Below are 13,341 nucleotides of genomic sequence, written 5' to 3' on the forward strand. Positions count from 1 at the left end.
ATGGAGCACTCTTTGCACACATACTAGACTATCTCGAATGCATTCAGAATATTAAATGTTTTTTTTTTCATGATGCTAAGAGGAACAACGTCCCTTCCCTAAAGTTCAGCTATAGTTTAGTTATTCTATATAAATGCTAAAAATTTATCTCAGACAAGAACATATTTGATTCACTTAATTCATGTACAAATTAATTCTAAAAAGAAATTAATTTGTACATGAAAAGATTAAGCAAAGCAAATTATGTTCACGTCCGAGATTCATTTTGGCATGTACTGTATCTCCATCTCTCTCTCTCTCTATATATATATATATATATATATATATATATATATATATAAATACTACACATATGCAAGATAATGTGTATATATAGCAATAATAAATGTATGTGTGTTTTATTAATTTCTCCAGTACCGATAGCAGAACCGTTAACGTCAGAGCTTATCGATACTCCGGCCTTTCATAATTTAGCCCCGGGACCGATTAAATACCGGGTTTCGGTACCCATCCCTACTTCTATCCCATTAACTTGAAATCTTTGACTTACCTGCACTCCCCAAGAGCATGGGACAATTTATGAACATTTATAGCCCACAAAAAAAACAAAAAAGCAAAATGTTGACAAAATGGTAAACCGAGGTATATATATATAAAAAAAAAAAAAAACACCACACACAATAGCATGCCATAGTTTCAGCATTTCATGTTTTAATTTTGCATGTTTAATTCTTCATTCCAGCTGCACTCCAAATCTACAATATTCTGAAAACGTGCACAAAAAGGTTTTAGGTTTTCCTTCCTCCTGCCAGAAAACAAAAAATAAAATAGAAAAAAAAAATAAAAAATAGAAAACATAACTATTACTCAAGCAGAGTATAGAGGAAACTAGTGTTAATTCTAGAAAGTTCCTTCTAGTCATGTAATTGATCAGTAACTCAGTCGCATCATCATATAAATGTCAACTGGGACTCCTCCAGTCTGGGCTCTACACCACAGGGTTAAAAAAAAAATTTCTCTCTAAAAGAAATATTTTCAACTCATTATTATACCAGTAATGTCATTTATGCAGAAACTGCAGCATCTCCCATCCCTCCCTCTAACAAAATCTCCAACTTCAGGATAAAGAAGAAAAAAAAAGACAAATATTGAGGAATGACACTTATTCAAACATCCCCCCATAAAAAAACTAAAGTCACCTGAAACACCTCACAGATTCAGATCGATCTGATGCAGAAAACGGAGCTCATTCTCTCAAGCTCTTTTCTAGGATTTTAAAATCTGTAACTTCCTAGAGTTAAATTAAAATAAATAAATCTTCGATACAGGGAAAGCGGTCCATCTATCATTTGTAGTTGCTCTCTTTTTGATTTTTTCTGATTTTATAAGAAAAATCTGAGATAACAAAAACATTTGTGTTTTCAGATTTTTCCACTTTCTCCACCGTCACTTCCATACGGTAATGTTAACTGACAAAATATGCAAAGAAAAAAAAAAGACATTAAAAACTGTACGCAAAGGGACTTTAAAAACATTTTCATGAAATAAATAAATAAAATACTTGTGTATATCCATGAAGCATATCTCGGGGTGGGTGAAAGGAAAGGTTAGGTTGAAAATACTTGGTTTCCTTTTGCACTTAGAGAGCGTAATGTGATGGAGGAGGAGAACAGGGGTGGTGGGGTGGCAGAGAGCATCAGTTCGCGGCCATTCCTGTAGCCTCGGACGAGAGTCTGAAATCACAAGAGAAGACGCGTGTCTTTACACGTGTACAGAGAGTTTAAAGTCAGCTGAGACAAACACGAACACCAAGCCTAGGATCTATCAGAGGTGCTGATGCTACAGCACACAGAGCAGCTTGGTTACCGTGCGTTGATCAGGTACTCGGCCAGACTGATGCTGGCGGGCGAGCCGGTGATGGTGACCTGTCGGTCGGTCGAGCCCTCCACTGGATTGGCGATCTTGATCTGTGCCCCTGACATCTGACGAATCTCATTGATCTTGGCACCTTGACGGCCAATGATGCAGCCAATCAACTGTCAGGAAAAACAGCGATATTGTGAAATATTACCACTTTAAATAACTTTACTATTTGAACATATTGTAAAATAAAGCAATAAGCCCCAAGAAGCCTTGGTTTACAGTGAATTTATAACAGATAAGGGGCGTTGTTATGGTGTGTTCACACCAGATGCGAAGCGAATATGCGCATCGCGTCACTCGCGGGATGTTTTTCGTGTCACTCGCGCGAATAAAAACAGCGCGATCAACCGTGGTGGAGATAACTACAATCGCTGTTTTGTACCTGTTGTCAAAAAGTCCCAAATACAATGGAAAGCCAAACGCCGACGTGTCTGGGTTCACAGCACCATCCAGAGGAGGATGAATAACGTTAGGATCCTGTATTAACGTGTGTTACATTGTAGTACTGTATATATACACTGATATTACTATTGTTTTTATTATTGATAGCAGCATCTCTGTAGCCATGCTAATAAAATACAACTACCACTACAACTGATTTTAATTGTTTTCTATGCTCCAGACCTATATAATAACAGACGGCTGCAATGATGCTCTCTTCTAATGCCTGATTCAACTGGACGTTTAAAGAAACTCTTCGCTGATTGGCTTGCGCGAGAACGCGTCACACGAATTTTCCGCTCGAAGAGGAAGACGCGATTGAGGCAAATATCGTGCGTTCGCGGCAAATGCGTCGCGCATTTTGCGTCATTCGCGTCGCCCGGCGCGAATTCGCCTCTATTCACGTCTTTGCGTTGACTTTGCATGTAATCTACTCGTGCGAATAATTACATTCGCGTCTGGTGTAAACACACTGTTAGGCACGACGCGAAGCAGGGGCTTATTGCTTTTATAAAACGGTTATTCCATATACGTAGTAAGGTTTCACAAAATAAAACAGAGCAAATAAAGTGTAATGATATTAATAAAAACATTATTCTTCCACCAAACAATGTAGCTCCTCAGAAACAGTTGTGGTTCCAACAAAGTGGTTGCTGAGCAACACACAAAGTAAACAAATGTGTATGTTTGTAGAGTAATTTATAACAGCTTCGAACGCGGCTCAGCCAATCAGAATCAAGCACCGGAACTCTCCGTTTTATAATGTCATGTATTCCTGTGACGCTGCATTTTCAGCAGCCATTACTTCAGTGTCTAATATACTGATTTGCTGCTCAAGACACATTTTATTATCATCATCATCAATGCTGTGGAAACTGTTATTATCATAAACTCTTGTGGAAATAGTCTTAAAACGTACATTTTTTTAGGATTTGAATAGAAATTTCACAAGTACAGTGACTGGGAATAGACATGATCGGTTCAAGGTTGCCATGTTCATGCAGGTTTGTTTCCACATTAAACTAGTGGCCATGAGAAACGGATGTTCCCTCAACATAGGATCTCGAGGCCACAACTTCACATCACGTGGCCACGACATTATCATGTTCCCACAAATTAACATTTCAGTGTATTGCATATTCAAATATTCATACAGCAAAATATACTGGACGCCATCAAATTTTAGTGAAAATCATCTAAATCGCTGGCGGTGGCTGGCAACTTTTTCCAAAAATGCTGGCGGGGAAAGAGTTAATGTTGTGTAGGGCTGTCATGATTACTCAAGTCAATTTAAGTACCCAATTAAAAAAAAAAATCCTGTTACATTTAAGTGTACCAGGTATTCGGCAAAATGGCAGAGACACTGGAATGCACAGATATGGGTGCGTCCAATAAACGGCAAAATCTATCAACTGTGTGCAAGCACCTTACATTAAAGATGAAAAACATTGCTGTTGTCCGTCGTCATTTCAGAAATGAACTCCACAGCAGCACATTTTAATGCTGCGGCGTATGAAAAGATGACGTCCAGCTTTCACAGATCCACTGCCAGACACAGCACGCTGAGTTCACTATTAGATTTACTTCATTATTTTTAATCTTGACTTGCAAACTCGTTTTAAGCACAGGTCTGACATCCATGTCTACAATATGTACTGTGAAAAAAAAGAGCTTGAATATGTATGATGCATAAATTCACACTGCATTGTTTTTCCACCAACAAGAGTGCACAAATAAATAGAAGTTAGATAGAAATGATAATTATCTGTGAACTTCATGTTAACACAATTTCTCCAAATGAGCAGATTAGTATTCATTGTGATTTCATAAAAAGGTCGTCATAACTCATGGCATGTTTCTGTGATCACTCACGCAAATCAAGTAATTATAATTACTGACGCATTTCATACAGCCTTGGTGACATTTTTAATACCGAGCGACCATTCGAATTACATATAGTTTGGCAAGATTTAATAATTAACTATCAATCAAATATTAATCTGGGATTCTGATTAATCGTCACGATAACGGGCAGATTACTCATGTACCAATATAATCGACAGTAACAGTCCTAACGTTGTGGCCTCAAAATACTACGATGTTCCCATGACTTGCTATATCCTGAATAAACAAGTCCCTTCCCAGTCACCATACGAAAGAATGGCATTTATTTGAAAACGAAATCATTTGTAACATAAATAAATGTCTTTACTGTCACTTTTGATCAAATTAATGTGTCTTTCTGGATAAAAGTACTAACAATAAAGCAGTAGTAGTCATTTATTTTTATTGCCATGTCAGCATCTAGGGCCATCTTCATGGCAAAAGACTGAGTTGCAATAATACAAGAGTTACTAAAAATTAAGTAAATAAATTACTGAGTACAAACTTGCAAATGGTAGTGTAATTATTTTTGCTATGATACTACAATTTTGGATATCAGTGAAATTACACAATTCTCAATATCACTGCAAAAACTAGTACTAGCTGCAAGTAGCGCAAGTAAAAAGGTATAAAGTTATAAGAAGTAATGAAGGCACATCTGAACACCATAATTATTACTTTCATATCCCTTTACAGTGGGGGTCCCTGAAGATTTACAAGGAGTCACCAAACTCACTCTAGTTTGAGGGTTACAAACAGGGATGAAACGGTTAGTCTGTCGATAAACTAAGACGAAATTCCCTACGGTTAGTATTGCCATTTAATATTTTGACTTATTAAAACGGTATTTGATTTCTGTGCACAGCACGATTAAACGCTAATCAAGTCTGTGGTTGATAATTGTCAATAGTGATTATCGAGTCATTGTTGCAGCCCTAATATCGTCGTGTACATCCAAACAGCATCAGATCCTCTCAGAAGCGTGTAGGAAATGAAAGGACAGCAAACTCACATCGTTTGGAATGGTCAGTTCATGAGAGCCTGTCTGTGCAGTAGCGTCCATACCAGCTGCAGAACAGAGGAACACAATCACCATCAGCCAATGAAAAGAGCAGACGCAGAGCAACAGTGTCTGGGAGACGGGATTTACCAGTGAAGCCCTGGCTGCTGGGGGCCAAAGGAAACGGACTCTGCTGCATTGCCAACTGGTGGAGTTTAGTGAGCTGCAGACACAGAAAACAGCATGCAAAGATATTTGATATTTAACAGTCAGATCACTACATCTGTAAGTGTTCTAATGGGTTCCAACCCTTCTGTGTTGCAGAGAATTGAGAAAAAACAAGAACCGTCTCTTACATCAGGCTGAGGAATGGCATGTTGTCCCTGCACCGCATATGCCTGCAAAACACACGTTTCAGATGAGATCATTCAAACACACGCACATGTACTAGAGCTGCAGGTGGCATTAACACACATACACACTCACCTGTCCTCCTGCAAAAATGACAGGCGATCCTGAGGGTTTGGGTCGGTAAGGGATGGTCACACCTTTGGGAGGCGACTGAAACGAGAACAGAGGGACGGGCGGGTCAAATAATAATTCCAAGATTTATTTGGTTCTATGTATCGGTTACTGATTGGATGTTGAGATGTGGGCGTGGCTGCCAAACGTGTATGCAGATGAGCATGAACTTGCAGTGCACTAAATGATTGATTAAATGTTATTAGGTCCAAAAAAAAAAAAGAACTTAAAAGACTCATAGGAACTCTGTTTTGGGTGTACTATGCAATCAGAGTCAAGGCTGAGAGTGTGAGTTTCACCTCCAGCATGACCACACAGATCTGTTTGACACACTCGATGATGGACAGCGGAGTCCCAGCGATAGTAATGGCTCTCTCAGTAGAGTTAGGCAGCATGTCTCCAGCCACCTGTACCTGAGCTCCTGTCGACTACAGACAGAAATCCAGAGTTTAACAGTCATCATCTTGATTTCCAGTGTTCCCTAACAAAGTTGCAGCCGAACACAGAGTGACCTCGCTCACCTCCCTGATCTCTTTGATCTTGCAGCCGCCCTTGCCGATGAGCGAGCCGCACTGGCTGGCCGGCACCACGATCCGCAGCGTGACCGGGGGCTTCGAGGTGGCCGTGCTGTTGGACATGGAGCTGCTGATGTCCTGGTGCACATGAACATTCACACTTTACCACACTGAAACCACAGCTGCTCGGCTTCTCTTATAAATCAAATGCAATTCTTTAAAATGACTGATCAAACAAAAATGAACCACACAATATCACATGCTTTACACATGCTGTGCTCAGTACTTCTAACCGCTGAGCAGTAATCAATATTTACTAGTGCTGTCAATCGAAAAATAAAAAAAAATTAAAACACTTAATACATTTATATTGTCAATTTCACAGGGACTCTCCAAACGAATGTAGAAGCAACACAAAGATGTTATGTTTCAAATGTGTTTAACGGCATGTTTTAAGTAGCCAATACAGGCCAGTATCACTGATACCAACACTGCTACTGGTGTCTCTATTAAATGCACTTTCCCCTCAATTCTAGCTATTAATTATAGCCATTCAACATTAGTAAACCGAAACCCTTTATTTTTAACATTTAATAGGCTTTGAAAAAAAAAAGTTACATGTTCCTGATTAGAGAAGTAAACCGAGTGGTTTGTACCTCCTCCAGTTTCTCAATGATCATGGAGAAGGCTTTGAAGATGGCGGTGGTGGGGCCTGCGAGGGTGATGATGCGCTCGGGGCAGTTCCCTTCAGAAATGTTGATCCGAGCGCCGCTCTGCACAGAGAACAACAGGCTGCTTTAGACGATCACTAACACATGAAGAAAACCATCTCAACCACAGTGACAGACTCACCTCCTCTCGCATCTTCTTCACCGATTCACCTTTCTGCAAGACACAAAGATGCATGTATAAGTACATATATACTGTGTAATTGACTTCAATGCTCTGCCATGATGCTTTGAGCTTGACGTCGACTAGTCGCTGGTCCTATAGAGGGCGCAACAGGATAAGAAATCTTTGAAAGACTTCCACATTTACGCTCCGTTTCCAAACAGTTCAAATGACAAATAAATGCATACTCTGAAAGCGCTCCACAAGACAAGTGAGATTATATTACTGGATGCTCGAAATTGAACGGGAGAATGCACGTTTTAAACAGCTTATTGTACAGGTACACATATGAATGTAATCTTTACTGTGCTACTTCATCTGTATCTGATTTAGAATGAGCAGAAATCTGTGAGAAATATAACGACCCAAAGACAAAAGAACTGATAAAAGAGCTGTTATAGGAGCAACAGCCGTGGGCAGCGCTGTGTCTTATGCCATAGCTGTGCACAAGTCTCCAGACTTATTTGTTCATTAATGACGTCATCAGCGACTAGTCGACTTCGACTCGACTTTCATCACATACAAGTCGACTTCAAAAAATCAGAGATCGTTCAACCCCTAATAAATAAATAAATATATATATATATATAAAATGCATATTAAGGATGCATTCATATATAATAACTAGGGTTGGGTACCAAAACCCGGTACCTATGTAACCGGTATGTATTAGAACCGAATCAGAACACAGATTTCGGTGCCACTAAAATGCTTGAGCGATCGATTGAAATATTTGTTCTCTGGTTCTCCTTGATCACCGGCACCGTACGTGAAAAATCATTTCCCGACTGAGAAAACGCATGTGAACTCAAGTGGGAAAGCTCTAATAATACAAATCCAACACATCTTTGTAGTAACGCGAGTGTCCATGTTGTTTCCACATTCCGACTTAAAAGCACAACTCGGGAAATGAGAGCATCGACGAGCGCGTGAATGCAGCAACTACTCTTGCTCTGATGGCAGCAGGTAGATACCGTTAGCTAGCTCAGCTAAACACGCTCAAATTAAAATGCCTAAAGCTAAACTTCCCTTTTAATGACTTGCAAATGAGAAGCGTTTCTAAACCTGTTGTCCAACAAAAGAGAACACTATAACGTTTTTACTCCACAACTGCTTCCTTTTGTGATCTGATGTGGCTTCTTGTCACAGATTGAGACAGAAAAGATGTTATGTACTGTAAAAAGCATATGGTAAAAAGGCTACGTCGGTTAGCAATGGATTATAAATATACTTAATTATGATGAAAATACCAAAGATGTCTTGAATTACACAGATAAACTCTACATTGTCACAGTTGGGTGTTTATTGTCTTTGCTTTATCATTCAGAACGTTAATATCTTCTGTTTACTCAGTTACAGCGATAGCAATGCCTGTCCATATTAGGGATTTCCTGAGTTCTATTACTTCTGTGATGCTCATGTGGAGTTTCTGCGCGAGGGCGCCCTCTGGCGTCCAGTATGAATGAAACAGCCATTAAATGTGTTTATAGCGCTTAATAATGGCCAATCCATTCTATTTTGGTTAATTTTTTGGGGGGTAATTTTTTTTTTTTTTTAAAGTATGGGTTCAGGCACCGGTACCATTTTTAAAGTATCGATTTGGCACTGGTATCGTAAAAAACCCAAACGATACCCAACCCTAATAATAAAACCAGTTACACCAGTATTAGTTCTGGTTGGCCACTAGGTGGTGCTATGTGTAATTTTCACTGTGCCAATACAATAAATGTAAGGCAGTTTGATTCTAAATTTCCAATTATTTTTAAATAAAAACCTTAAAATAAAACTGAAAAAAAAAGGGCATTAAATTATCAATTTATACAAAAGATTAATTCAACTAAATATGAAGGACACACGTGCAGTGGGTGTCAGCACAGAGTGCCTGTGTGGATTGTTTGTGTAATTACAATAAATAATTAAAATAGAAACTAAAGATTCTGAAAATCAGTTTTTCCTAAAAATTCTAATTATTATTATTATTATTGTTAGTCAATGGCTTCCAGCAACTGTTTGGTTACCAACATTCTTCCAAATATTTCTGTGTTCAATAGAAGAAAGAAACGACTTGCGTAAATGACAGAACTTTCATTTCTGGGTGAACTGTTGCTTTAAGGCGACTGTATTCCTGAGGATATTGATGGAGGAACTGTTGTTGTCATTAAGTAAACTTCATACTTTCCCCCCCCCGTAAAACTGGTATAATATTTCATTCCCTTATACCAGGTGCAAGCGGTATTACTGTATATTTTTATTACTGTAATATTACTGTAATTAACTCTGTTGTTGTTGGTGATTTCCTAGTGTCATATCAGCATGAAAGAGTATTTTGACAGTCCAATAAATTGTTTAATATTTGAAGGAATATCTTCCTCAGTGATGATTCTGAGTGCTGTAATTTTACCGAGTACAAAACAAGCTTTAGTATTTAAAGACTACAACAAACACTATAAATGTCCATTTCTGCGATCTCAAACACAGCTGCTCTGCTCCTCGTGTATATAAACCCTCAAACATGGAAGGTTTACAATCAGACATTATTTGGCAAATCCCTCGAGGTCCACAAAGAAAACCATGTAAAGCCTCACAGAAGTGCTGAGAGGTGAAGATTCATCCATTTCATTTTTATTACCAGTGGAGGACAAAAATCAGGTACTTGAGTTAAAAGTACAGATAACCAGGTAAAATATTAGTAGTCATTTTCAATTTTACTTTAGTAAAAGCACAAAAGTAGGGATGTAAGGATTAACAGCGAGCCGATCGAAAATCGATTCAAATATGTGACGATTCAAATCGGTTGAGATGCCAAACAAATCGCAAAACAATTAGGTGTAGGAGTTTATATGGATGCAACTCTTGAGGGGAACTCTTGAGTCTTTAGAATAGTTACGTGTCGATTTCTTTTCATCTTGCCTCATGAGCGCCACCTGCTGTCAGAGTGAATCTGCGTCTCATTCAGCTCATCTGCTGTTTCCTTCAGATATGTTTTATGTAGTAAAGTTTCACAAAACTAAAGTCAGACCATTCAGTTTTTGCTTCAGATTTCGAAGTTACACAGTCTAATTTAGATTAAAAACTACTCATGCTGCATGTATGCTACATCTTTGTTTGGATCAAGATTAAAATACAGTGGTTGCCTCTAGTTTTAAATGGAAAGCGCACAGCCAAAGCCTTAGTTTGTTCATATTAAGAGATTTATTTTATTTGTGTAACTTCAATAAATTTCAATTTAGTTGTGTTATATTTCAATTTCACAAAGAAACGTGCCGCGATAGCCTAATAAAACGACACCTTTTCATTTACTGTATAATGTCTTCAATCTCTTTTGTTAAAAAAATCGTGAGAAAATCGAATCATGAAATCAAAACCGTGAATCGGATCGTGAGTTGAGTGAATCGTTACATCCCTTTTTAAGTTCAAAATATCGAGTAACAAAATGTTTTTATGAAATGTAGTGGAGTAAAGAGTATGATATTACACATTGAAATTAGGGCTGGGCAATAAAACGATAACTATCGAGATTTAATTTCTCAATAAAACGATAACAAGATTTCAATAAATGTTCGATATAAAGTTTGTGTGCCAAAAGCAGAACGACTCGCTGATTTAAAGGAGTTTAGAGCCTGATGAAACAGCGCTGACAAACAGCAGAAGCACTGCGCAACGAGACGGTCAGGAAGCTTTTCAATCCACAAATCACCATCATTTACATGGACTTACTCTGGTAACACTAACTGCACCGTGTGGGATGTTCAGATAGAGTTTTATTATATTATTAATGCAAACCTGTTTCATGATGTGAAAAACTATTAATGCAGAAACTAAGAAATACATTTTTCTATTAAGATATTCATTTTCTTAAGTACAGTAACAAAGTAAAAATACTTTGGTAGTGTACACCGCTCTTTAAGGATCTATTTTTGCCGTTTTATGCCTTTTATTTAGATAGGCCAGTAGGTCGACAGGAAGCGAAGTGGGTGAGAGAGAGAGGGGTGGGATCGGGAAACGTCCACGAGCCGGGACTCGAACTCGGGACGCCCGAAGCGCAAAGGCGCTACATGTCGGCACGCTGCCCACGAGGCCACCGCTACACCGCTCTTTAAAAACCCACCTTTCCGATGATGCTGCCCACTTCTTTGCCATGCATGAGCAGTCTGATGGTGAGCGTGACGTTGAGTCCTCCTTCAATCACACCTGAGTCCATGATGATCAATGAGTCGAGCTCTGAATCTTTGGTCACGGATGATCAACCTGTCAACACACACACACTCCTTTACTACGGCAGCACAACAGCACTATAGCAGTCAGCCTGCACTGCACATCACGGTGAAACACGGTACATGTAGGAGCTGAAGTAATCTGATGAAAAACACACGCAATGGCCGACGGAAGTGAAGCAGCGGAGCGTAAACACTACGTTCATTGGCGCTGTTTTGCACATCTTCAACAGCAGGTTATCCCGAAAAACACGAATCCGGGTTACTATAAATACTCACTTTCACCAACAGGCCATTCGTATAAATATGAAGCTAATTCCTGTTAGTCAAACGATTTTAGTATTAAATCGGCGGATTCTCTTTGTAAATACGCCATTTAACTCGCCGGGTGGCGAAGCTGCTTTAGCTCGTGTGTTTACTAGCTGCGTAAGCGCCTAGCGACGGCGGCTGCTCTTTAGACGAAACGAGCTGATTTCTGCTGAATTCACGGCACTTGTTTGACGACTTAAACGAAGCACTGCTGTTCTTAACGCAGAAATATCGACTAAGATCGCAGGAGAGGAGCGGACGCTGATTAGCACGAGCGCTAGCACTCGCCCGCGGCCTGCAGGCCCCTCGCGCTCCTGAACGCAGTAAACGCGGCAAAGTCTCACCTGACTCGCGCTCCGGGAAGGGGAGAGGGTCCGAGGGTCCGGAGGGTGAGAGGGGGAGGTTCGGGAGGGAGTTTTGAGAGGATTCGGGGAAGAGGGAAGACACGGCTGCGTTATCGAGCTCCACTCTTACAAAGACAACAAGATGTGTCCCGATCACCTCTCACCCACGACCTTTCTGACGTCACCGCGCACTGGCCCCGCCCCGCGCCGCGCGCAGTACGACGAGCGAGCCACAAAACCGGGGACAATACATTTCTGTAAGTTATACGATTATTATATTTATTAATTATTATCTTATTTTTTTGTATTTTCTAACTGGTTTTAATACAATTCACCAAAAAAACACTCTATATGAAAAATAGTAAACAGTATCAAAACAGTGTTCTAACAAAATCATGACAAAAACACATTACACAACATATATATGATAAATTAAACTGTATTTAACAAGTATGTTTAACGTTTTCTAATTGAATTTAATATATTAATTTTCAAACTTGAAAGTCCTACTGTATACTATAATTACAGCGTTTTAATAGTTAATATGTGATTACCTTGCAACTGACAATGTTTGTTCTATTGATCATAGACTGAAAGAAGTAGATTTGATCGAGTCCTCTACTAAAGGAAGTCTGTTCCAGTGGAATAACTATTGCACTTCAACAGCAACTAAACTATGGCAGAGGAGAGAGGTTTCCTATGTGCCTGTGGACTACTGCATCAGCAGCATGACTGTTGTTATGGATGAGTGTTTATCTGAGTTTGGACTAGACTGAAGATCTCAGAAAGCAGGTGGAGCGGCTGACACTGGGTTGTCTGTCCATCAGAGATTTAGTTTGGGATGATCTGCAGCATCTGACAATGATGTACAGTTTTACTGTAGGCAAGATCTAAAACCTGGGGCCGGATTCACGAAACATTCTTCAGAAAAATCAATCTTCTTAACTGCCATTTTCTTCTTATTTTATTTGTATCCCCAAAATTTCCTCTTATCTTTTTTCTCAAGATTGTTCTTAAGACAAAACTTGAGAAGAGTTCAAATTCTTGAAAAGAATCTTCTTAAAAATCATCGTAAATAACTTCAAGTTAGGATAACCTCAGACTTGTCTTAAAGGGGTCATATGATGCTGCTAAAAAGAACATTATTTTGTGTATTTGGTGTAATGAAATGTGTTTATGCGGTTTAAGGTTAAAAAAACACATTATTTTCCTCATACTGTACATTATTGTTTCTCCTCTATGCCCTGCCTTTCTGAAACACGTTGATTTTTACAAAGCTCATCGTTCTGAAAAGCGAG

General features: G+C 39.1%; 1 protein-coding gene across 1 annotated transcript; it reads right to left on the bottom strand.

Moving 5' to 3' along the window:
- Nucleotides 1–691: 691 nt before the first annotated feature.
- On the bottom strand, nt 692–12,211 carry LOC107663584 (poly(rC)-binding protein 2). The gene is made up of 12 exons (XM_016453816.1): nt 12,044–12,211; nt 11,285–11,424; nt 7,138–7,170; nt 6,942–7,058; nt 6,292–6,423; nt 6,070–6,198; nt 5,735–5,809; nt 5,605–5,646; nt 5,399–5,471; nt 5,261–5,316; nt 1,867–2,036; nt 692–1,733 (listed from the first exon to the last, which is right to left on the bottom strand). The coding sequence occupies exons 2-12, from the start codon at nt 11,375–11,377 to the stop codon at nt 1,697–1,699; spliced, it is 957 nt and encodes a 318-aa protein (XP_016309302.1). The 5' UTR covers nt 11,378–11,424; nt 12,044–12,211; the 3' UTR covers nt 692–1,696.
- Between the last annotated feature and the right edge of the window lie 1,130 nt (nt 12,212–13,341).

Source organism: Sinocyclocheilus anshuiensis, unplaced genomic scaffold, assembly GCF_001515605.1.
Source record: "Sinocyclocheilus anshuiensis isolate Anshui unplaced genomic scaffold, SAMN03320099.WGS_v1.1 scaffold127, whole genome shotgun sequence".
Classification (NCBI taxonomy): domain Eukaryota; kingdom Metazoa; phylum Chordata; class Actinopteri; order Cypriniformes; family Cyprinidae; genus Sinocyclocheilus; species Sinocyclocheilus anshuiensis.